This window comes from Bos indicus x Bos taurus, chromosome 27 (genome assembly GCF_003369695.1).
Source record: "Bos indicus x Bos taurus breed Angus x Brahman F1 hybrid chromosome 27, Bos_hybrid_MaternalHap_v2.0, whole genome shotgun sequence".
In the NCBI taxonomy this organism is placed as follows: domain Eukaryota; kingdom Metazoa; phylum Chordata; class Mammalia; order Artiodactyla; family Bovidae; genus Bos; species Bos indicus x Bos taurus.
In genome coordinates, this window is record NC_040102.1 from 36125436 (window position 1) to 36149620 (window position 24185).

At 52.9% G+C, this 24185-nt stretch overlaps 1 protein-coding gene across 11 annotated transcripts in view; it reads right to left on the reverse strand.

The window, feature by feature from the left end:
* Positions 1-24185, reverse strand: part of ANK1 (ankyrin 1) — a 241341-nt gene that overhangs the window by 90181 nt on the left and 126975 nt on the right. For 10 of the 11 annotated variants that reach the window (XM_027530143.1, XM_027530138.1, XM_027530140.1 and 7 more), the window contains exon 2: positions 13283-13384. In XM_027530143.1, coding sequence (XP_027385944.1) covers positions 13283-13384 — 102 coding nt within the window. Of the gene's footprint in view, positions 1-13282; positions 13385-20091; positions 20285-24185 lie in introns of those variants that run through there. The other variant, XM_027530141.1, reaches the window with a different exon arrangement.

Sequence of the window (24185 nt, forward strand, 5' to 3'; positions counted from 1 at the left end):
TGAGACGAGGCGACTATTATCCTGGGCTCAGGAGATAAGGGCTTGAACTAAGCTTCTGACAAAGAAATGACTACAACAATGTAAATCTTGGGGCCTGTCCTCAAATTGCCTGCATTAAGTTTTCGGTCCAAACAGAAACAAAATCGAAAGGGAACGGAGATGTTCCCATCTTCCCTTTTCTTCCTCTTCCCTTCCCTCACCCGCCAGTCGGAAGATGCTGGCATCTGAGCGTGCAGGACGGTGAGCCAGAGGGGTGCCTTGCAGAGGCATCCGAGAGGGAGGCGGGGGCTGCTCTGGAGTGCTTGGGAGGTGGGTACATAGAGCAAATGAACAAGCTCTTTGAAGGTGGTGCAAATCAGTGGAGTCAGGCTTCTCACTGTCGGAAGAAATTTAAACCCTGGAAAGAGGAAAGACTAGGCAGAGCCCTGAGGTCTTGGATTAATATTAGAAGCATTGGCCTGATCTCAGGGATTTTTAAAAACACACACACAGACAGATGTAGAAGTCGATATAGATGCGTGTACACACGTGAAAGCAGCAGTAATGGGCACCCTGAGTGGCCAGATTTTGGTGTCTACAAACCAGGCTCCACTCAAAGGAAACAGAGGCCTTGGAAAAGTGAGTGATTCAGGACTGGGGCAGGGACAGTACAAAATGACCCTGGGATAACTTGCACCATAAAGTAAAGAAATCAAAGACTGATGTGGACATGTCAGAGAACACAGAAGCCAGCGTCCCAGAAAGCCTGCTAGTGGCCTGATTCAGATTTGAACATCCGCGAGTATCAGACTACAACCCATCAAATGAACCCATGAGTCTGAACAGGTATAAATAAATAATGAAAAAACGAATCAGTAAGAAAGAAGGGAAAGCTTATCCTTCAGTGGAATATCAGCTAATAAATGTGAAGGAATGACGAAGATGGAGAAGCATTCCTTGGAACCATCACAGTGGTAACCAACGCAGGCAGAAACTAGCCGTCTTTGCCAAGAATGGTGGCTGGAAGTCTGACGGGAAACAGACTTGTGTTGGCAATACGTGGGAATATTCCTCCCTGAGAAAATACTGAGCAACCACAAAGGGAAAAATCAATGATTTTACAGCAGAAAAACTTGGCAGACACCAATATCAAGGTTAACGTCCTCGGATATGGAAAGAGAGCTTGATTTCTACAGGACCCTGCCAAGAATGCATGGCCTCAGCCCGGTCACCAGTAAACATCTGCAGACACAGCTGGGGTTCGAAGTACAGAATGGAAGACAGGCAAGAAGGTGAGACAGGCCAAGACTGAGGAAGCATTCCAGATCGAAGGAGACCAACAAGACATGACAAGTGAGCCCGAAGTGTACTCCTGGAGAGATCCTGTATTATGCGGGAAAGTGTCCTGACTTCCATATGGTACCCACCGGATGTTTAGCAGTGACAGAGAATGACACCATCTCTGTATATGTTACACAGTGACAGACAGGAAAGGTCAGAGGATCTGGGTGACAGAGGATTCTTTGTACTGTTCATGGAACTTTTCTATAGGTGTGAAAGTTTAAAATTTTAAAAAACAAAGCCAGGGGCTGGGTAGGAGGGAGGCACGGGGTAAGGGTAGAAGAGGCTGTCAGAGAAGCCGAGGCAGAGCTGGGGGTGACCCTGGGCGCTGGCTATGGTGGGAGAGGATGGGCGGCCCACTGGGGTTCCTGCACATCTAGGACCAGAGACTGTGTGGGAGGCTGAGCACACACATCCCTGAGTTCTACAGGCCCAAGAGGTGCCACCTTTACCAGAGTCGAGAGACCGTTCTAGGCTGGAAACCCCAGAGAGCAGCCTAAGCCCTGCGTGGGAACCAGCTGACGGGAGGGCAGGCCCCCCACCTGCAGCCTCCTCCTGACCCGGATATTGTGTGACCGCTTGGTGGGAAAGGTCTGCTAAAAATACATGATCCTGGATCTAACGCATCGGAAGCCAGAAAGAGCCGAGGTGATGGCTGTCACCCTGGCGGGAAATCACCCTTCGGCTCCCTTGCCAGCCTGTCTCTGGTCCAGGACCAGGGAAGGGAGGAGAAGCTCAGAAACCGGGAGGAAGGCGCGGGGTCTGAGAGGAACGCTCAGGGGCAGCTCTGAGCACGCCCCTCCCCTGCTCTATCACAACCGGAGTTTATCTCCTGACCCAGGTACTGTTTATGATTTGGGGTTTACTGGATATTCACAAGGAGGGAAATGCCTGAACACTTTTCATTATCTTAAGAAAAAAAAAGAAACCCACATGTCTTTGGGAGCTCTTGGAGGAGATGCTTCAACCTGGTCCCTTGTCCGCTCCTCACTGGACACACCTGGGCAGCCTCCCAGCTCAGCTGCCTGGCAGCTGCAGGGGCTGGAGGCCCCTAGGGACACGCAGAAAAGGGTGAGCTCAGGGCAATAAGACAATGGAACTCTGACATGCAGGTCTGCCACTAAGAATACCTCCTATGGACTGGAAAGAGTGTCCACGTCCGAGACCTTGGCCTTCCTTTAAAAGGATAAAAAGAGCCAGTCCCTCAGAAGCAGAGCAGCGGGGTTTAGGGGAAGGACATTAGATACCAAACAAAGGCCTCTCAGCTGTCCTCCTAATGTCTAGACATGTCACTTCACCTTCGGGGTCTCCGTCTGTGAGTCTTCAAATTGGCAGGCCTGCTTCCTCTTATTTTGTATTTTTAAATATTTATTTATTTGGCTGCAGCAGGCCTTAGTTGTGGCATGCGGGATCCCTGACCAGGGATTGAACGCAGGCCCCCTGCATTGGGAGCGTGGAGTCTCAGCCACTGGACCGCCAGGGAAGTCCCAGCCTGTTTCCTCTTAATTCCGCAATTCCAGAATCAAACAGTTGTAGGCACTCTCAGGAGACAATCAACAGATATGTTTCTGCTTGCAGAGATGCAGAGAAAGATACAAGACTGACGCCAAACTTCTCACAGTGAATTGGGGGAAGTGGGGGCAGAAGGGGAGACTTACAGGAGATCGACTTTCTGTATTTATATAAAGGGTGACTTTTTCAGCAACCACCCTGTATTCACCCGCTGTTAAATTAAAAATCACGAAACAATGAAACCTAGGAAGATGGTTCTCACAAATGCCAAAAACGTGGCTATTAGAGATTCACAGTCAAGTGTCAACGATGCCAGGACAAATTCACACGCCTGGTCTATTCTACTCGGAAAGAAAGCGAACCGTGTTTACATTTCCTCTGTTAGCCAGGGAGGTAAATCTTCTTCCAAGGCCCGGATCCCATGTCATTTTCCTCTGTAACTTCCCTTTTCCCTCTCTCATCCCCCCTCTACACTGTATTCCCAGCTCCCAAAGTTAGTCGCTGTCCCCACCATATCCCCAGGGCGCTTGATGACCCTACCTTATCACTGAGTCTACCAGCTCTCGTGTCTCTGTCCCCAAGTAGGACTGTCTGCAGAATCCCGCTTCTCCCTGTACCTCTAGTGCCAGCCTGGAGCCTGGGCACTCACTGCGTGCTCCCCAGGCATTGGCTGAACTGACCTCACATGCATGCTACCCGACACACACACAGAGATATCTTTCTTTTCAGTCTCTCGAAACGAAGATGGCACATCTGGTCTTCATGTTATAAACTCGGAGCAGTCAAACCACTGAGTGGACTTTGGAAGGTGCGCTTTCCTTGCGATGCATGCTAGATCATTCTGATGATGCTGTCAACCTTTCTAGTCCCTAGGATCCCAGAGATGTCCCCATTGTTGCTACAAGTGGGCATCTTTATTTGCCCGAAGCGGGTCTGTTGACTCTGCCTTCACCAGGAGGGAAGGAAAATGAAGATAAAACCAGCACAAGGAAGGCTGCCCAGAGAAGGGGGGGCCCGCTGCACAGTCAGCCCGTCCTTGGAGTTCAGTATCGGGAGACCCCGGCTGCAGCCCAGGAAGACCTTACTAATGAAGCACCTGCTCTATCATCCACCCCACAAAAGGGATGTGGGCCTTCAAAGTGGACGTGCCTGGAGGGGCTTGAGAAAGCAGAGACACCCGAGAGCTGAAACCTGCGATTCTTAAACACCACGGGTCACTCTGACTCCAGTCAAGCAATCAACTTCCTTTCAAACGATAAATTAGTCACTGTAATTAGCAAGATGAACATCAAATAGCTCATTTCTGCTGCAATGCAGAAGTAATTTACCTATTTAAAATAATTCAGGGGAAGGAGGTTTTCAGGTTCTGTCTTTTTCATAAACATCTTTTTCTGGTGGAAACTGGAGTTCCAGGAGAGTCCCTGGAACTGGACGCTGGGGTATCTGGCACTCCCCTCATTCACCTGCACTCCCCTCCTCCCCAGGACCACCTCTCTCCCACATGGGGGCTGCAACTACACATCCTCCCCTTCTCCTCATCACTCATCCAGAGCTGCACGCTACCAGAAGGCTTGTGCGTGTGCGCTCAGTCGCTTCAGGTTGTCCAACTTTGCAACCCCATGGACTGTAGCCCGCCAGGCTCCTCTTGTCCATGGGATTCTCCAGGCAAGAATACTGGAGCGGGTTGCCATGCCCTCCTCCAGGGGATCTTTCTGACCCAGGGATCGAACCCAGGTCTCCTGCATTACAAGTGGATTCTTTACCCATGAGTGACCTGGGAAGCCCACCAGAAGGCTTCATGTGTTACCCTGTCATTACATGGAGAGGCTTTCTGCGTGAGTTTGTGGGGGGTACAGGTAGAATTAGGGGAGGATGTAGATGAACACAATCTCTATGCCGATGAGCAGTTCCTAAGCAAAAGATGATGCCAGAGGGGAATTCCCCGGGGGTCCAGAGGTTAAGACTCTTCACATCCATTGCAGGGGGTGTGGGTTCAATTCCTGGTTGGGAACTAAGATCTTGCATGCCACGCGTTGCAGCAAAAAAAAAGATGAATCCAGAGAAGAGTAACAGGCTGCATATTGACCTTGATCCAGACGTACCCTCCTAACCTGACTGCCCCCATCCTGCCCTCTTACATTTCATTTCCCCCAACCTCACTCCCTGCCCACTCCCCACACCCTTCACCGCCCCTGCCTCTGCAGCGACCGCTCCTTCTCACTACAATTCCCCATGCCCAGTCTCCCTGGCAGACTCCCACTCTTTCTTCCGAGGCTTTCTCTGACTCACTGGCATCCCAGCCACCACCCCCAGGCTGGGAGCGATGGGGGAGTCGAAGCTGGGACTCCCTCTTAGTGGCCAGCACGTGGCTTAGTAGAGCAGCTCAAGGAGTGTGTGGAGTGAATGAATGAAAACAGCCTGTGTGTTCCTCCTGGATGCTACTAGACGTGTAAGCTTCTATTTCCAAGCTGGGCTTCCTTACTAGCCTTTGAGTTCTCTGAGAGCAGGGCATGGATGAATTAAGGGTCTACCAACGTGCTGGGGGCATTGTAAGTGCTCGGTTTATGTTTGTGGAACTCGTGTATGTAGAGTGGGTAAAGAGCAAGGTCCTACTGTGTGGCACAGGGAACTATTCAATATTCTGTGGTGAACCATACTGCAAAAGCATGTGAAAAAGAATTTATGTGCATAACCAAATCGCTTTGCTGTACAGCAGAAATGAACACAGCATTGTAAATCAACTTCACTTCAATAAAATAAATTCTTAAAAAGGAAAAAAACCAAATAGAAAAAAATTCTAAATACATCTAAAATTTTTAGAATAAATGAATGAGCAGAGAAACTTCAGGTGGTCTTTGCCAACCCACCTCTCCAAATCCAAAGTCATAAAGCTCAGAAGACATTCAGAAGTAACCTCTGAACCTCAGCTTTCCGAGCTAAAAAAGTGAGAGTTGAATGCCCCGCTCTCCTCTAAGCTCTAAGACTGTAATTTGGAAAGGTAGCAATTATCACAATCACCAGAGCCCAGTGACTCCTGATCGGAAGACTTGGCATTTGGCTGCTGCAGAAAAGATTATTCCGTGGCTCTTGTTCAGGTGCTCCGTGTATCTGAAATGCTGAAAACCCTTCACCTTCAAGATAAACGAGTACCCAGCAGTGGTGGGCTGTGTGTGGAAGGCACACGTGGAAATTTAGGGAACATCGATGGAACTCGGACGGTTTTGCACGCTCTCGTGGGCTGTGCTGGAAACTGTTTATGTTTTTGTGATTGCTCAGATGGTCGAGCTTCTGGCTTCGGCAGCAAATATTGCCACATATTTGACGCATGTGGCTGGTGCCAAAACCGCCATCCTGAAAAAGAGTCATTATCCTGAGAGTGACTATTTCATTATGCTCTTAAAAGTGGCAGTGCTTACATTTGCAGCGATGTGGATGGACCTAGAGATGATCACACTGGAGGAAGCAAGCCAGACAGAGAAAGACAAACACCATATGATATCGCTTATATGTGGAATCAAAAAAAAAAAAAAGACTACGAGTGAACTCACAAAACAGAAATAGATTCACAGACATAGAAAACAAACTCCCGGTTACCACAGGAGAAGGGAAGGAGGGATAGATTAAAATACACACGTTATCGTACACAGGGGCTTCCCGAGTGGCTCAGGGGGAAGGGATCCGCCTGCCGATGCAAGGAGACGCAAGGGACGTGGGTTCAATCCCTGGGCTGGGAAGACCCCCTGGAGTAGGAAATGGCAACCCACTCCTGTGTTCTTGTCTGGAGAATCTCATGGACAAAGGAGCCTGGCGGGCTAGCCCATGGGGTCACAAAGAGTCGGACACGACTGAGTGATTGAGCACGCAAGCACACTACCATATACAAAAGAGATAACCCCCAAGGACCTACTGTATAGCACAGAGAGCTATAGTCAATCCCTTGTAACAGCCTATAATGGAAGCAAAGAAAAGAATTTTATATATATATATATATATATATATATATATATATAACTGAACCACTTTGCTGAATCCCTGAAACTAGCATAGCATTGTAACTACATTTCAATAAAAATTTACACATAAATAAATTTTTAAGACAAAAAAATAGTGGTAGTGCATAGGTGCAGCTCCTTCATGGGCTGGGCACCGAATACATAAGCGTTCAGCTTTCGTGGTGCCAGCAGACTATACAGCTCAGGACTGAAATTATGAGCACCTGCCATGTGCCAGGCAGAATCCCTGACAAGGAGCACTGAACAGAACAAAGCCCTTGCCCGTCGGGGTGCCTCCACCACAGCAGGGAAGACAGAGAGTGATGACGAGATACAGAGACGCATAGCAGTGGGTCAGGCTGCGGAGAACGATGACAGGCTAGGGGGTGGAGGTAACTGGGATGCTCCAGGTGACGCTCTCCTAACTCTCTGCCCGGGGCCAGCACTGCAGACGTGCAACTTCCTCCAAGGGTCTCAAGGAACTCTGTTCCTATCAGGAAGGCCAGGCTTGGTCAGCGTCAGAAGGACAGAGACGAAACCTAAAACAGTGAGGCTTTTTGTCCCTAGAGTTAGAGCAGGCTGTTCCTGGTGAGAGCCCTGTGTAGACCTGGCAATTATAGGAATTGTTCTCTGTTCTCCCGAGAGAACAGAGGACTTTTGACTTGGTCTCCTCTTGTTCTCTTTTCATTGGGCTGATGGCTAAGTGCATACGGCCCATCAGTTCATCCCAGAAAAGTACTATTTTACCTTGCTGTGGCCTCCATAATAAAATATTTTAATTTAATACTGCAATCTAGCACCCAATCTGGAAACTGGACGTGGGAAGCTGATGCTAGGATGTGCCTAATCACGCAGCCATTTATTCAGCTCAGTATTGATCACACAACATGTCGTGTGCCACGTGCTGTGGGTACAGGCAGCTGCGGATTCGCCCCCAGACACCTAGCGTCTACTGGGACAGATAAGACACGGCCGCTCTGGGCGGCTGGACACGCAGAGCTGTGAGAGATACAGAGTGACTGCAGGGGACGCAGCTTCAGGCCCTGGGAACCACGGGGTCCTCACGACGGCCTCTGAGTTGAGACACAGCCCAACCAGTTCATTGCCATGCGGTAGCCCCGGTGATGAGAATGACACGGTCCTGGGCTGAGTGAGGGTCCCCAGGCCCCACATCCCATGTGCCCTAGCCAAGGCGATGACCCTGTGACCCTGGGGAGGCAAGTTGCTGGGCTTTACCCTCTGCGCTGTCTCTCCCTTATTCAAAGCCCCCTCGGGGGTTCTGCCTGGCCCCTCCCTCACACCCCACCATCTCCCTGCTTCCATTTCTGTGTCCCGAGATGATCCTCCACATGGCAGCCAGGGTGACCTCTTAAATATTAAATCAGACGGAACACCTTCCGAAGACTTCCTGTCACCCTTGGAGCGAAGTCCAGGTCCTTGCCATGACCCGAAAGCCCTTCAAGCTTCAGCCCCAGCGATGTCCCCACCTGCCCCCACCATGCCTCCCTTCCGTCTCTCCACTGCAGCCACCCTGTTCCTGCTCTTCCCCAAACAAACCAACCGCATGCTGCCCCTGGGCCTTTGCACATCCCCTCCGTCGTCCAAGACTGCTCACCTCCGGAAACCACATGATTCTCCCTTACTTCTTTTCAAACCCCCCCCCTGAGAGAGGCCTGCCTTAACCACCCTCGAGACGAGACCCCTCCGCACCCCCCTCCACGGGCTGTCTCACCCGCAGACGGGAGATGCCTGCTCTCCTGTTGCCCGTCTTCTTCACCAGCTGAAACATCACAGATGTTGTCCCTTTTGACTATCTTGCTCAGCGCCCAATACTTGACACAAAGAAGGTGTTTAATAAGCACGGGTGCATTGACCGCCACACGTGCGGATTGACGCTGAGGGGTTGGATTTGACACACCTCTCCATCTTGTTCTCATCAGCCAACGGCCAGAACTTCGCTTCCTCGAGTGCTGAATGGTTTCCAAATATCTATCTTTGGGTTGGACCTCTTATCTGGGTTCCAGGCTCAAATATCCAGATTCCTCAAAGTCTCTGTAAGAGGATCCCCACTCCGTTCTCATCTCTTCACCCCGATTCCACACACCGGCTCCTAGTTCTTGGGTCAGTGAGCGAAGGTCGCTCCCACCCACCCTCCAGCACAAGCCAGACATCTGAGGGTCCCTTCTGAAGTCTCCTCCCCCTTCCCCCACATCTGTCCAACTCATCCATCCCCACGGCCACGACCCTTACCTGGGCCACTGACACGTCCCTCCCAGACCACTGCCATCATCTGAAAACCGGCTCTCCTGTATTCGCCCGTGGGCCCTGCCACCTGCCGCCCCCGCTCCTGCGCTTGAATCTGTGGTCGCTCCCCTCGGCTCTCAGGGTAAAGATTGGCACCCCTCACCGGGTCTACAAGCCGGGTGGATGCTCTACCAGGACACGTGCATGCAGTGGTGTAGGAGGTCAAAGGCTGAAATGCCTCCATCCCTCTCGGTCCGTCCCGCACCCCTGCCGCTCTGGCCCCGCCCCAGACCCCCCGCCTCACTCTGCAACCAGAGGGTTCATGTGCAGTGGAGCAGGAAACATGCAGGCACACACGTGCCCACACGCGTGATGCACACACGTGGCTCGGGCCCTGGGGCACCTGACCTAGGCGTTGGCTGCTGTGACCGTCACCCCTGCCTCTTGCGTCCAGCCCCGAGGTCACCTCTCCTGCCTCATCTGGTTCCTGATCTCTCCCTCCCGCCTGCAGCCGCTCTGCCACCCTCCCCTCTAAACTCTCGGGCCTCTTCTCTGCTTCTGGAATGTTCTTCCCTCCCTCCCCTCATTAACCCTGACTCACCCCTTAGCTCAATAGCTCTTCCTCCAGGAGCCTTCTCTGACCTCCTGCCCTACCCCGAGTCTCTCTTACAGACTCTCCTAACTCCCTGTGACTTTCCTCCTGGGCTCCTAGCATAGCTTGTCTGCAGTTCCGTTTGCGTGATTACTCAATTAACAGCTCTCACAGTCAGTAGACTATGGGTCAGAGTGGATGAGGAGGATGGCTTTTGTTTCTTAACTATTAAATCCCTAAAGCCCAGCTCTACACTTGAGGAGGTATCCGGGAAGACATGGACGACGTGGGTTTGAAGCTTGAAAAACGCTTGGATAAATGAAAGGAGTATTTATGTAGAGATACTGGCATGGGGACATGTAGCTGTGTGTGTCCTTGTGTGTGGATTTGTTCTTTTCTATAACCGTAATCATGGTGATAAAAATCAGTAGACAAAAATCTATGCACCAAGGAAGCTGCCCTGAATATTCAGATGTCTCTTATATAAGCCTCTTTCCACACTACTTAGAGTAATTATTTCCGATTATGGCAAACGACTCTCGTTCTTTCCACGAAACATCCTCTGAAAGTGTGTTACTTATGTAAGGCTCGGCGTTTGCCCCGTCGCTGTGATTGCAGTCCATCGGTTCAAAAGGATCCAATGGAAGCAAATTCTCGAGCAGTGACCCCAGGACAAGAGCCTGTGTTTTAATCCTCTCAGAACCGTGAGCGTGTGCTCTAAAGAGAAGACGCTCTCATCCCCTAAGGGGGATGGGTCTCTGCACGTCACAGAGTCAGGGTGCCGTCCCAGGGGTGCGCCAAGGTGAGCTGAGCTTTAGGTCCTGACCCACGTCGCCCCGGCCCCCGGTGCCCGGTCATCCTCTCTCCCTGTATGTCCACTCGGAGCAAAAGCCCAATCGCCCTGTAACACGGGAAGGAGGCTCCGGCAACACTGGCGGTCCTGGGGCGGCTCTTCAGCAGGCACAGAGCGAAAGACGAGGACCAGTGGAGCCTAGATCTGGAGGGGTGGCGGGGTGAAGGAGCCTCAGGACTAAACCAACAGGAGGGGCTTTGCACACGGGGAGCCCTTCCTTTAACCATCATCCCCCCTCTTTCCTCACTGGCAGCAGTTAGCAGTCTCCTCCGGCACTAAGCCTATCGGAGACAGTGCCCATAATGTGCATATGTGGCCTGGATGCTGGCTGAGCCCGTGATGGACCAAGGAGGGGCCTTGCAGAGCTGTGGCCCAGGGAGAGGCTGGGCTCGCGGGGACTCACCGGCAGCAGCCCCGTCAGGAGAGAGCCCTGCCTGTGTGCTCAGAACCTGCCCATGGCTCAAGGCTCAGGACCACACAGTTGCCCCCGATCCTGCTAAGCAGCTCCTTGGAGAGTGGGTGTCTTAACCCTCGAAGGGCCTCTGGGGAGACTGGTGCTTCTCACCGGGAGCTTCCCTGCAGAGGGACGCTATTCTGCGTTACTGGGCCTGAACGAAGGAAGCGAGGAGCTTGCCTCCTGGCCCCCCAGGAGTGCGTCTGCAGGTGCCCCCACCTGGAGGGGGCGGGGACACCACGACGGCTCACACAGCCCCTCTCCTGAGCCCTCCAGCACCCTCTCGTGGCCCCCAGACTTTGCTCTTCTGTCCCTTTCCATGAAAGAAATGGGGCCAGAGTGTCCATTTCCCCAAAGGCAACCTTTTGCGCTGAACCTATCAACTCAGTTCAGTCTTTCAGTAGTGTCCAACTTTTTGCAACCCCATGGACTGCAGGCTTCCCTGTCCATCACCAACTCCTGGAGCTTACTCAAACTCATGTCCATTGAGATTGTGATGCCAACCAACCATCTCATCCTCTGTCGTCCCCTTCTCTCGCCTTCAATCTTTCCCAGCAAGAGGGTCTTTTCCAATGAGTCAGTTCTTCACATCAGGTTGCCAAAGTATTGGAGCTTCAGCTTCAGCATCAGTCCTTCCAATGAATATTTAGGACTGATTTCCTTTAGGATTGACTGGTTGGATCTCCTTGCAGTCCAAGGGACTCTCAAGAGTCTTCTCCAACACCACAATTTGAAAGCATCAACTCTTTGATGCTCAGTCTTCTTTATGGTCCAAGTACATCTGTACATGACTACTGGAAAAACCATAGCTTTGACTAGATGGGCCTTTGTTGGTAAAGGAATGTCTCTGCTTTTTAATATGCTGTCTGGAACCGCCCAGAATGCCTCAGGTCTGGGATGTTTGGGGAGGAGGGATGACAGAAGCGGGGCTTGCTTCTCCCCATCCAGTCTGCACCCCAAGTCCATCCACATGCTTGTCTCCCCTCTGGAGTCCACTTGCCATGACCACTGCTCCGTCTCACGCTCCTACCTCTGTTTCCTATCCCACACTCCCCGCCCCATCCTCTCTGCGCTTCCACATGTGGATTTAGACCACAGAAGCCCAGCTGGATCCAAAAGGAATCTCGGCACATGGTCCTGTGCACTTTAAGTGCAGTAGGGGGCAGGGAGGCCAGGCTGAGGAGCCCAGGCCGCCAATGGAAAACTTAAGCTGCCTCCTGGGTGTTTCTTCTGCTGGTTTGTGAAAGTCACCCAGTCCAGCACCACACGGACAGACCCGGGGGAGCCCATGCTCGCGGAAATAAGCTGGTCCGCAAAGCCAAACTGGGTGAGTTCACTGCCATGTGATTCCGAGAGATAGACAGGAGGGTGCCGGTCGTGAGGGGCTGGGCAGTTAGTTTGCTGGGTGCTGAGGTTCAGTTCAGCGAGCTGAAAAATGAACTGGGGATGGGTAGTGGTGATGGGCATGGATGTAACTCAGGCCCCTGAACTGTATGCTTACAAATGCTTGACACGGTCAATTCTATGTGAGGTGCGTCTCACCACAATCAAAAACAGTTTTTTAACGGTTAGGATGGCTTTTTATGAAGCTGGAATGGGTAAATTTCTTCTCAGTTAGAAACGGAATTGGCCATGTAGCCGAACAACTCAACCGACTGGCAAAAACAGACAAACGAAACCAAAGGCATCGGATGCACAGCCCTGGCCACACCCCGTCCTCTCTTCCCCAGGGAGCGCGCTCCTCTCGGTTCAGGCAGTGCCTCCAGCCTCGGGCCCCACACCTGCCACTGCGTCCCACGCACCTTCAGCTTCCTCCCCACACAGAGCCCCGTCACTCAGCACCACAAACATCCAGAGAACCCTTTCAGCCGCCCTGGTTCCCAGCCTCCGGCAACACCCGACGGGGAATCCCCAGCCCTACCTCCTTCTCAGTGGCAAACCCACAAAGGCCGCGGCAGACAAAGGGGATGAATGCCGCCACCGACACAGCATCCTTCAAAGTCTTTCCACCCACCCCCCACTTCAAAGGCCACAAAGTCCAAGACCGCACGGGCACCAGCGGGCACTTCTGAGGGGAGAGGCCGCGGGGGGTGGACGGGGCGCGGCCCATGCTGTTGGGGCACCAGCCCTTCCCCGTGGGGTGCGGGGCCACCGCGGGGCTGGCACGCGTCTGGAGCAGGGCCTTCAGTGGGTGGAAGCCCCGGGGGGTGTTTGAGGCCATGGGGGAAAAAGGTTAATAGAGGCAGAGCCTTCAGGAAACGGCTCCAGGCAAGAGCCACTCTTCAGAGACCACACACCGCCTGCCTCTCACTTACCTGGTTGCAGGTGTTAATGTCTACCCCATTCCGCAGGTGATCCAAAGCTTTGTCCAAGTTACCTGATCTGGCTGCCCTCAGAAAGCTGGTAGCAGCATCGGCCTGTGAGGACAGAGAGCAGCTGTGAGTGGGTCTGCGTGCTGAGGGGTTCACGGGCCGCTCGAGCCCAGGGCTGCGAACAGAACCAAGGTCCCGAGGCAGCCACTACCCCATCCCATTAAATGCCCACCATGGTCCCTAGGCGTGCACAGGTCTGCAGCCCCCCAGACAGATGGCTCTTGGCTGGAGGGTGGGGAGGCCTTCAGAGCACGGCCTGCCTTCCTTCTGGAGTATTTATAAGCAAGTGATCTCGGCTGGGACCCGGGAGGGGCCTCCTTCTAGAGGTTTCCGTTCCACCCAGGAGACGTCTCAGCAGGCCTAGCATCTCCCTGCCTTGGGGCCTCCGCGGACTCCACCTTCCCACTCAGGAGCCCGGCCCCCACCACCCGGCCCCACCCATTGAGATGAAGCAGAGGCGCCACGGGAACCAAACACAAGCACTTTGGTGCTGTTTTGCGGGGTTTGTTTTCACTTAAACAGCACACAGCACTTACTACATGCTGAAAACCATTATCAGCACTTGGCTATAATATCCATTTACACGGGGTGGCGGCGGGGCGGGGTTGGGGAGAGATGCATTTAGCCATTAAAGACATCCCCAGGAGGTAAGTACTCCTGCCATCCCCATTTCACAGATGCGGGAACTGAGGCCCAGAGAGCCCAAGTGACTTGTGCAGGGTCACAGAGTGGGGAAGAGGTGCACCGACAGCCTGGCCCTGCCCCTTGACTTGGCAGGTGCCCCTCGCCAGTCTTCCAGAACGAGAGTAAAGCCCTTAGGGTCCGTAGGCTGAGGCTCAGGCCCCTACAGACGCAAGCAGGCCTGCCTGGGACGCCGGCTTGTGTTAGGGATGAATGACAGCCAGAAAGGGAGAGTGGGTGAGAGAGCAGGAAAGGAGTTGCTAGACATAAGGTCTAGCGTGGCAGACAAGCACAGGGGGCTCCGGGTAGCTCCCTTGCGTCTAGAGGGGTCCGACGGTCCGCAGGTGCTTCCACGCCTGTGTTCTTATCTGCAAGGGGAGGGCAAGGCTTGTCCCATACCCTGGCTGTGAAACTGAATGGAAATATTACAGATTATATGTGATTATAATGATTACATCAGCGCGAGTGCTGAGCACAGGGCTTGCACGTGGTGGGCACTCGGGGTGAGTTTAACAGGTGAGGGCTGTCATATGACAGGCCACGAGTGAAGGGGAGTGTCTAGGTTTGGGAGGGGTTATGCTGTTCCTCCAGGAGATCCATCCTGGGGTGCTCTGTCTCCCTGTTTCATGCTCCCCTCATCTGAGAACGTGCTGTCGTGGGCTGAAGGGTGGTGCCCAAGAGAAGCCTGTATCCCACCCCCTGGAACCCCAGCACGTGTCCTCTTTGGAAAGTGTCTTTGTGGATGTAATGATGTTATGGGTCTTGAGATGAATGCCCTCGATACCCTGCGAGCTTTTGTGCTAAGTCACTTCATTCGTGTCCTACTCTTTGCCACCTCTAGTCCTTCTCTTTGCAGGCTTCTCTGTCCTTGGGATTTCCCAGGCAAGAATACTGGAGTGGGTTACCATTTCCTCCTCCAGGGGATCTTCCTGACCCAAGGATTGAACTTACATTTCTTGGGTCTCCGGCATTGGCAAGCAAGTTCTTTACCACCAGCGCCACCTAGGAAGCCAGCCCCAAAATCCAATGATAAGTGTCCTTATAAAAGACAGAACACGTACGCACGTGTGCACGCACACACACGCGCGAGACGTAGGCAGAGATAGGAGTGATGCGGCCACAAGCCAAGGAAGCTGGCAACCAGCAGGAGCCAGAAGCACAGAATCTCCGCTGGCACCTCCAGAGGGAGCTCAGCCCTGCCCACACCTTGAGTTCAGACCTCTGGCCTCCAGACTGTGAGAGAAGCTACTCCCGTTTTAAGCCACCAAGTGCGCAACAGTTTGTTAGAGCATATGATGGCCCCTAACCACGGAAGATTCAAAATCTACGGCCAACGACTGCAACATCCTGCAATTAAACCAGAGCGGGGCTGCACGCCTTTGCCAATAAAACAGCTAATCCAAGTCAAAAATAGAGTCTCCAGCCTTACAGACCTTCACCCCCGAGGGCTGCCCCCAGTCATCTCAGCCCTCCAGCTCTGCTCCAAGACTCCTGGCTGATACTTCTCCACTCGACCTCCCTGCTCTTCCTAAAATCCTGATGTCCTGCTAGTCCTCCCCGACTCCAGGCCCACGAGGGTCCTGGTACCTTAGCTCAAAGCCAAGCCCTGAGTCTGCTGGTTCATGACACATGTGCATCTCACACCCCCAGCACAGCAGGATGGCGGGTTCCTCCCCCGTCCTCCCCCACCCCCCGCCCCGGCATTCCCATTCTGTCTCCCGACAGGCCCACACTCTGATGCGCTCTCATTTGTTAAACCCAGTCTTGCCTTTCTTCACGGTCCACTCAGGCCCTGTGTCCTCTGTGATGCTAACCTTGGATATTCAATCTTTACCATCTTTAAATCTAGGAACAAGAGCTTGATTTCTTAAAATGCATTTTCAATACACTTTCCTCTTTTATGCAAGTCTTGTTTCCCATGGGCAAATTATTTGCTTCTTGGGTCAGAGACCAAATCTTCTATCTCTTTTGAATCCCTCAAAGCATGAATCGTCTGCTAGGCCAAGACTTCCCTTGACCTAAAACACAGGGCACCTAGTGTCCCCGGGCTTCTTGGCAAGGCATTTGTAAAGGAGGACGCATTTCAGAAATGAGGACCAATCCGTGGGTTCCCTATGAGCTGGATTCCCAGAGAAATCAGGCTCAAGGGTTAGTCCCTCCAAAAATGTCTGTGCCTGCCGGTTCAGAAGGCCTGTGAGGACTCAGCTGTTTAGAAAAATACAGTATACTACTCCCAAAAATGAGAGTATTAGAAACACATCTCCCACCTGCCCAAACTATCTTCTGCAGCATAACCAGAGCATTAGGGATGAAAACTAAGCATGGTGGATAGAAACAGATGCAACACTGGCTAATGACTCTGTCACTATTCAAAACAATGAATCTAGGCAGCAAAGGAGAATATTTACAACAGACAGACAAGCACATAAATAGAGGGCAGGGGGAGCCCGACCTACACTAGGCTGAGGAAGGCTGAATACTTTCTGTTGGGTATATAATTGAACCGTGAAATTATAATACTTATACCAATCACTGGGCAAGTATTGGGCTGGCCAATACTCAAAAGTTTGAGTTTTTCTGCAAGCTGTTAAGGAAAAATCCGAATGAACATTTGGGCCAATTCAATATATTACCAACATTCTATCTTTTAATCCTGATCACAAACTGGATTGTTGAGGTGGGTGTAATGATGGCGTGCATTTTAGAGGTTGGGGGAGGTGAACAGTTTGCCCAGGTTCTGCACTAGTTAATACTCGGGGATTCAGGCCACGACTCCCTGAACCAAGCCAGCACCTTCCTACTGCCTTTGATCCCGAGGTGCATTCTCCGCAATTTCAAACCTGAAGGTGACCAGAAAAGCCCTGACAGATGTAGGAGCTAGGAGGGGCCCATGCCTTTTCCAATTAAGCAGTGAACCCACAGCAGAGAAAGGAACCCGGTAGGTCTCTGCTCTGACCCTGGCCACTGCATTGAGGCCAAGACAGGCCTCTAGAAAGGAATCATCTAGTCCCACTCCTTCCCTTCTCTGACGATAAAACTGATGGCAAAAAGGAAGTGACTGGCTAAGGTCACCTAGATAATTAGAGGTGAAGTTCAATTGCTAAGGCTTTTTCGTTTCCTCTCTGGTCTTCTCTGGGCATAGGGTAGTCAGGACCCAAGCAGAATCCTGGGGGTATCTTACAGGTCGATTGCAGGTAATAATGGTGTCATTCCACTGGGTACCCCCTCGGTTAATCCTATGAGTATTTCCCGAGGTCCTATTGCAAGTCCAGGATCCTGCTAGGGCAAAGACGGAGAGAGTAGAAATTCTGCATGTAGGTCCCTGCCCTCAAGATTTGAAGTGCAACGTGACAGAGTTAGAAAGTGACCCATTCAACAAGCACGCAGTGGGCACCTCCTGGGTGCCAGGGACTGTCTCCGTGTTGCAGAGCAAATGACCCACTTCGGAGTATGAGACCACCTCTTGCCAGCTCATTCTGCCGAGCCGCTAATTCAATTACCTCCAACTCAATGACCTGTCCTGGGAGCCGCTTCCTGGTGCATCTAGGAACAGTCTATAATCCAGTAGGGTGGAAAGTCAAAAGAATCCAATAGGCTCCATTTCAGACTGTTCACATGAGTAAACACCAACCAGAAAAACAAGTGACAAATACGCACCAGACTGTCTCAGTGGTCGGACAGACTGGAGCAGAGTCCCTGGCCCTTCCTGAGTACAATCCCTGCAGGGCAGCCTCTGAGTGGAGAGACCAGAGGGGCTAAAGAAGGCTGTTCCCTGCATCTAGAAAAGTTGATCCACGATGCCCCTAAACTCTGCATCACCCCCAAGAGCTGTCACCCCTCTGATCACCCCACCAAGGCTGCCTGTGCGCACCTCTGACCCATCCTCACCTTGAGCCTTATTGAAATCTAATTTTTCCCATGAGAAAACCGCCAGCACTGAGGGCAGGAAGGGACACACACATCTCACGGTGTCCTCAGCCCCCATCCCTACAGGTCGACTCATGTGATGTCCCTGAACTTCCTTCCATCACAACAGGAGTTACCTTCATGAATTCAGCCCTTCCTCTTTGTTAAGCCCTCTCCATCAACAGATTCATTGGCTCCCCCCAATAATTTCTGGACGCAGATACTTTTCCTTGTTTCCTCCTCACTGAGAAGCTAAACGAGGCACAGAGAGGTTAAGCACTTTGTCCAAGGTCACACAGTGAATCCTGGCCAGGTCAGGACATGAATCTTAGGAGTGCTTCCTCACTGCCCAGAGATTCCTCTCCAGCTCAGCTCTGGCTGGATGGGGAAAGCCTTCTGCCCGCGCTCACAGACTGTGCCCACTTCAGCCCTCCCCTCTGGAGGAAGGAAGTAGAAGGGAAGAAAGGGACCAGGATTCCTCCTAGGAGTCAAGTTCCCATCAGGACTGCTCTTCGGAAAAGGGAGGTAAGCCCTTGGTTACCTGAGACACCCAGACTATTATTAAACTTGCACTTCCTGAGTGGGGCCATACGAATATAGCAAGAGATAGTAGCCCAGGGGGCTCCAGTGTCTCCAGGAGGGAGAGCCAGAAGCCAGCTGCCAAATGTCAGCAAGCCTGCTGTCCGGGGGTGGGGATGGGGGGAGTTGGGGGGGAGATTGCACCTGGGGGTGGGGGAGGCTCCCCAAGACCAGAGCCCAACACCAGAGTGAAGCTGAGGTTTAGACCAGGTGGCAGGGAGAACCCACGGTCTCTGCAGGCCTTGTCTGGAGCTTAGAGGACCTGAGCGTTCCCAGGACGAATCATGACTTTTTCAAGGTCTTTCAGTGCAAAATTCTCATCTAAAACGATGACTGGAAACTGAGCTCTTATCAGTTTCTGTAAACAGCAGTAAGAGGGGATCTCCTTCCCAAAGGGTCCTGTCTGGGCAAAAGGCAGTTTCTTGGCCAGAGTCAGGGTCGGATCTCCCGGTCCAGGCTCTGGACCCTGTCCTAGGGGGCTGCAGCTCTACCAAGAGACCACGTAGAGCAGGGCCTGTGCGTGGGGCTAGCCCTCCGGTTCTGAGCGCCCTTCGGACTCAGCGCTCCTGGCGGTCCAGGTGGGGCCTCCAAAGGAAGGGGCAGCGCCCGCAGGCGCACACATGCCTGGCCCCTGCCTCAAGCCCACCGACTGCAGAGAAGCAGCCGTGAACCCCTGCGGCCCCAGGGTGCGTTTTCATTGGGTCCCTTTCCTTTTTCTCTCTGGAAAGTTGGACTGTTAAAGATGTCACTGACGAAACGAGGCGCGCAAGCCGGAGACCCCAGGGTCCTTTTCGAAGCTATCCACCCGGGTGCGAGGCCTGGGGGAAACCAGCCATCCCCTTCCTGCGCTCCTCCGGCAGTGGGCTCGGAGGCTGGGCGATGCCGGACGGGAGAAGAGCCACCCGCGGACCCTGACGGTGGGCAGCGCTGACGGGGAGTCCCACTCTGCCACTTGATGCTGTGCCTCGGACAAGTTCCCAACCTCAACGTTCCCACTGCTAAAATGGGGACAGCTCTCCAGGGGGCGGAGGATGAGGATGACAAAGGACAGGCGGCCCGGCTCCCTCTCCCCCCATTCATTTCCCGCTGCTTCTGGACGTCCGGGCGCTCGCGTTCCTGAGGTCTAAGGGTCAGGAGCGCCTCAGGCTCGGGAGGCGGCCCTTCTCCAGCCAAGGCCAAGCCCGGGGCATCCCGGCGGGTCCGAGGGGGTTCCCGCAAGGGGTGGCCGGGTGCCCCCCACCGACCCTCTCGCCCAACCGCAGAGCCCGCCCGGCGGGCTTCTCCTCCGGGCACCTCCGCGCGCCAGCCCGTGCGCCCCGCTTTGCCCTCCCGCCCGCCCGCCCGCCGGGCACGCGTCCCGCACCAGCCCCTCCGCGGCGGCGGCCTCCGGGTCAGAGGAATTTTCCTCAGCTCCGTCTGGAAGCCTCGGCGCCCGCGGGCGTGAGGCAGCAGAAGGGCGGCCGGCGCGCGGCCCCGCCCGCGCCCGCTCCCGCGCCCCGAAAGTTGGCGCCCGGCGCGCCCGCGGCTGGGGGCGCGGCGGCGGCGGCGGTGGGGACCCCGCGCGGGCGCGGCGGCCAGGCACTCACCGCGGCGTCCGGACCCGACCTGCCCTGTCGCGCTGCCATCGTCAGGCGCCCGCGCGGAAACCCGAGCCCGCGCGCGGCTCCCCTCCCCCGTTATCTGCTCGGCGGCGCGCGGAGCGCCAGCAAGTTCCCCGGCATCGGGCTAAAAATACCGGCGCCGGCCACTCGGCGGGGCCCGGCCGGGCTCCGGCCCCCGGGCCCCCGGCCCCCCGGCCCCGGCCCGCCCGCCAGCTCCTAGAGGGGTCTCTTCACTGTGTCCCCCATCCTCGCGTCTGCTGGGCAAGTTCACGCGAAGCGGGCTCCGGAGACGAGGCGCCTGCGGCCGAGCCCCGCGGCGCGGGCGCGGGGAGGCTGCGGCGGGCGCGCTGGCCGAGCGGCCGGGGCGGGCGGCCGGCGGGGGGCAGAGTCCTGCGGCTGCTGGGGGGGCGGCACCCACGTCCAATGGAGGTGAGGCGCTCCCAGCTGCATGGCGTTGCCGCCCTGCCTCCTGCCTCCCCGGCCGCCCGGGTGAATGGGCCGCGGGGCCGGCGGGGCCGGCCAGGGTGAGCTCAGCAGAGTCTATTTATGCCCATCGCCGCCTTGAGCGTTTCCAGCTCTCGCCCCGCGTGTGTCCTGAGATTCCAGCTCCTGCTGAGAGCGCGCAGCGGCGGAGGGAAGCCGCGAGGCCAGACTCTGTTACTACGTCTTCCTTCATCCTTCCAGGCTGACGTGGGGTTTAGGGCATTGTCACCCAGGGCCGGAGGAAGCGCCCAGATTCTGCTCCCGGACCATCCTCCCCTTCTCATGAGGTCATTCCGGGGCGGGGGAGGTGGGGGGCGATGTCAAAGGCATGTCGGGGAGGTGGGGCTGACACCAGGGATTACGCTGAGCGATGCCCGCAGAAGCACCCCAGGAGCTGTCACGGCCGCTGGCGACACCACTTGCTCCAACATGCGTGTTTTGTATCGTGAGTCCAGCTTCACGCTCTCTGCAAAGAGCAGTCCAGATAGCACAGGCTCATTCCCCACCCCTCCCACCCCGAAGCAGGGTCACAGGAGGGAGGGCCGTGTGTTTGGGAGGCATCAGTCCCCCCTTAAGTAACTGTGAGGTGAAGGGCATTTTGCCATTACCTCATTTAACCCTCGCAGCCACCTCTTAAGCCAGAAGATGGTATTGGAGTTGTATGGGTGGACAAGCTGTGCCCAGTGGGGTTAAGGTCAGGTCCGAGGTTACTACTAGGAAACAGAGTGTCCAGCCGACCCAAAGCCCTTCTGTTAGCAGCACTGGAAAGATCCCCAATCCAAGTGGGCACAGTGCCAGAAGGGGACACCACGCGAGATGCTCTGAGGTTAGAAAAACTGACTGTTTTCCAAGGTAAGGTGCTCTTGCAAATTGGTGCAGCCACTGTGGAAAATGGTCTGGAGGTTCCTCAAAAAACTAAAAATAGAACTACCATATGATCCAGCAATCCCACTCCTGGGTAGTTAGCCCAATAAAATAGAACTGCTAATTTGAAAAAATGCATTCATAGTGGCACTGTTTACAACAGCCAAGACGGCCAACCCACTCCAGTATTCTTGCCTGGAAAATCCCAAGGATGGAGGAGCCTGATGGGCTACAGTCCATACAGTCACAAAGAGTCGGACACGACTGAGTGACTTCACTTTCTTTTAAGACGTGGAAGCAACCTATGTGTCCATCAACAGAGGAATGGATAAAGAAGATGTGGTATAGACAATGGAATATTGTAGTTGTGGTTATGTGCTCACTAAGTCATGTCTGACTTATTATGACCCCATGGACTGTAGCCTGGCAGCCTCTTCTCTCTATGGGATTTCCCAGGCACGAATACTGGAATGGGTTGTCATTTCCCTCTCCTGGGGATCTTCCCAATTCAGGGATTGAACCTGCATCTCCTGCACTGGCAAGTGGATGCTTTATGACTGAGCAACTAAGGAAGCTCGTAATGGAATATTACCCAGCCATTAAAAGAATGAAAGTTTGCCACTGGCAACAGCATGGATGGCCCTGGAAGGTGTTACACTTAGTGAAATTAAGTCAGACAGAGAAAGACAAATAACCATGCATTTTCACTTATATGTGGAATCTAAATAATAAGACAAACAAATGAATATAAAAGAAGAGAAATAGCTTCACAGATACAGAATACTAGTGGGGAGAGAGGTCGGTGAGGGGGAAGATAGGGGATAGGGGAGAAAATGAAGAGATAGAATCCACTGGGTGTTATATAAATAAGATATAAGGGTGTAATGTACAGTACAGGGACTATAGCCAATATTTTATAATAACTTCAAATGGAGTACAATCTGTAAACATTCTGAATCACTATGCTGTACACTTGAAACTGAACACTAATATTGGAAATCAACTATATTTCAATTTAAAAAAAACAAGTAAGGTCCTCTTCAAAGCTATTCGACAATTAGAGGAAGGTCTCCAATAAAAGGGATAAATAAGGATCAAGAGAGAGGGACAGGAAGATCCCAGAAAAGAGTGACTTGCCGTGTATAATGCAATGAACTCCTGTGACAACACTGGTATTTGAAGACAGGGCATCAGAATTCTCCAGGCCCAAGACCCTCATCACCATCAGAGGACAGGCAACCTCTGAGAGGTGGAAAACGCCACATCCCTGTACCAAAGACAGGTGCCTGGGAGAGGGGGATTCGCCACAGGCCCTCCTTCAGGCACAAAAATGCACACATTTTAAAAACACGCGTTCTCTTACAGGTCTTTTGCTCTGGTGCCCCTTAAAACTGCCTCGCAGATTTGCTAAAAGCCTCTACACAGCGAGCTTCAATTAATAAATGATGGTTACTGGAACAGCCCTGATCATAGCCCAGCGCAATATCTCAAGGGATTCCAAAGCACTGTTCCAACATTAATATTTAGAGAGAGAGAAATGCCCTACTCAAATGGAAGAAGAACAGTACTTATAATCGTTTCAAAAACACGAATACAATTGACTCACACAATGAACTGAAAAACAGACCATTTTGAACAGCTGTATTGAAGTATAATTGACACATTATAAACTACATATTTTACATGTACTTGGTAAGTTTTTATAAATACATAAGCTTATAAAACCATCACTACAGTCAAGACAAGGAACCTCCAAAATCACCTCCAACAGTTTCCTCCTGCCTGTTTGTAGCCCCTCCCATTGGTTCATATCCTTGGTAATACTTGGTATTAGTTGTCACTCGGTAATGTCTGATATGTGACCCCATGAACTGTAGCCCACCAGGCTCCTCTGTCCATGGGATTTTCCCAAGCAAGAATACTGAAGTGGGTTGCCATTCCCTTCTCCAGGGGATCTTCCCGACCCAGGTATCAAACCCAAGTCTCCTGCATGGGCAGGTGGATTCTTTACCATCTGAGCCACCAGGGAAGCCCACCCCGATGTTGATTGCAACACTATTTACATTAGCTAGGACATGGAAGCCCCAACTTGGCATGGTCAGTCCCAATTTAGACCTTCTAATAGATGTGTAGTAGTATTTCACTGTGGTTTTAATTTGCATTTCCCTGTTAACTAATACTCTTGCCTGGAAAATCCCATGGACGGAGGAGCCTGGTGGGCTGCAGTCCATGAGGTTGCTAGGAGTCGGAAACGACTGAGCGACTTCACTTTCACTTTTCACTTTCATGCATTGGAGAAGGAAATGGCAACCCACTCCAGTGTTCTTGCCTGGAGAATCCCAGGGATGGGGGAGCCTGGTGGGCTGCCATCTATGGGGTCACACAGAGTCGGACATGACTGAAGCGACTTGGCGGCAGCAGCAGCAGCAATAACTAATGATGCTAGACATCTTTCCAGGGCCTTTCTTGCCATCCACATTATCTTCTTCGGTGATGTGTCTGTTCAAATGTTTTGCCCATTTTTTTAACGGGGTTGTTTGTCGTCTTATTACTGAGCTTTATTCTAGACAGCACATCTATTTCTAAAAATTATTTTTATTGGAGTAGAGTTGTTTTATGATGTTGTTAATTTCTGCTGTACACCAATATGAATCAGCCATACATATACGTATATTTCCTCCCTTTTGAATTTCCTTCCCCTTCAGCTCACCACAGAGCATTTAGTAGGGTTC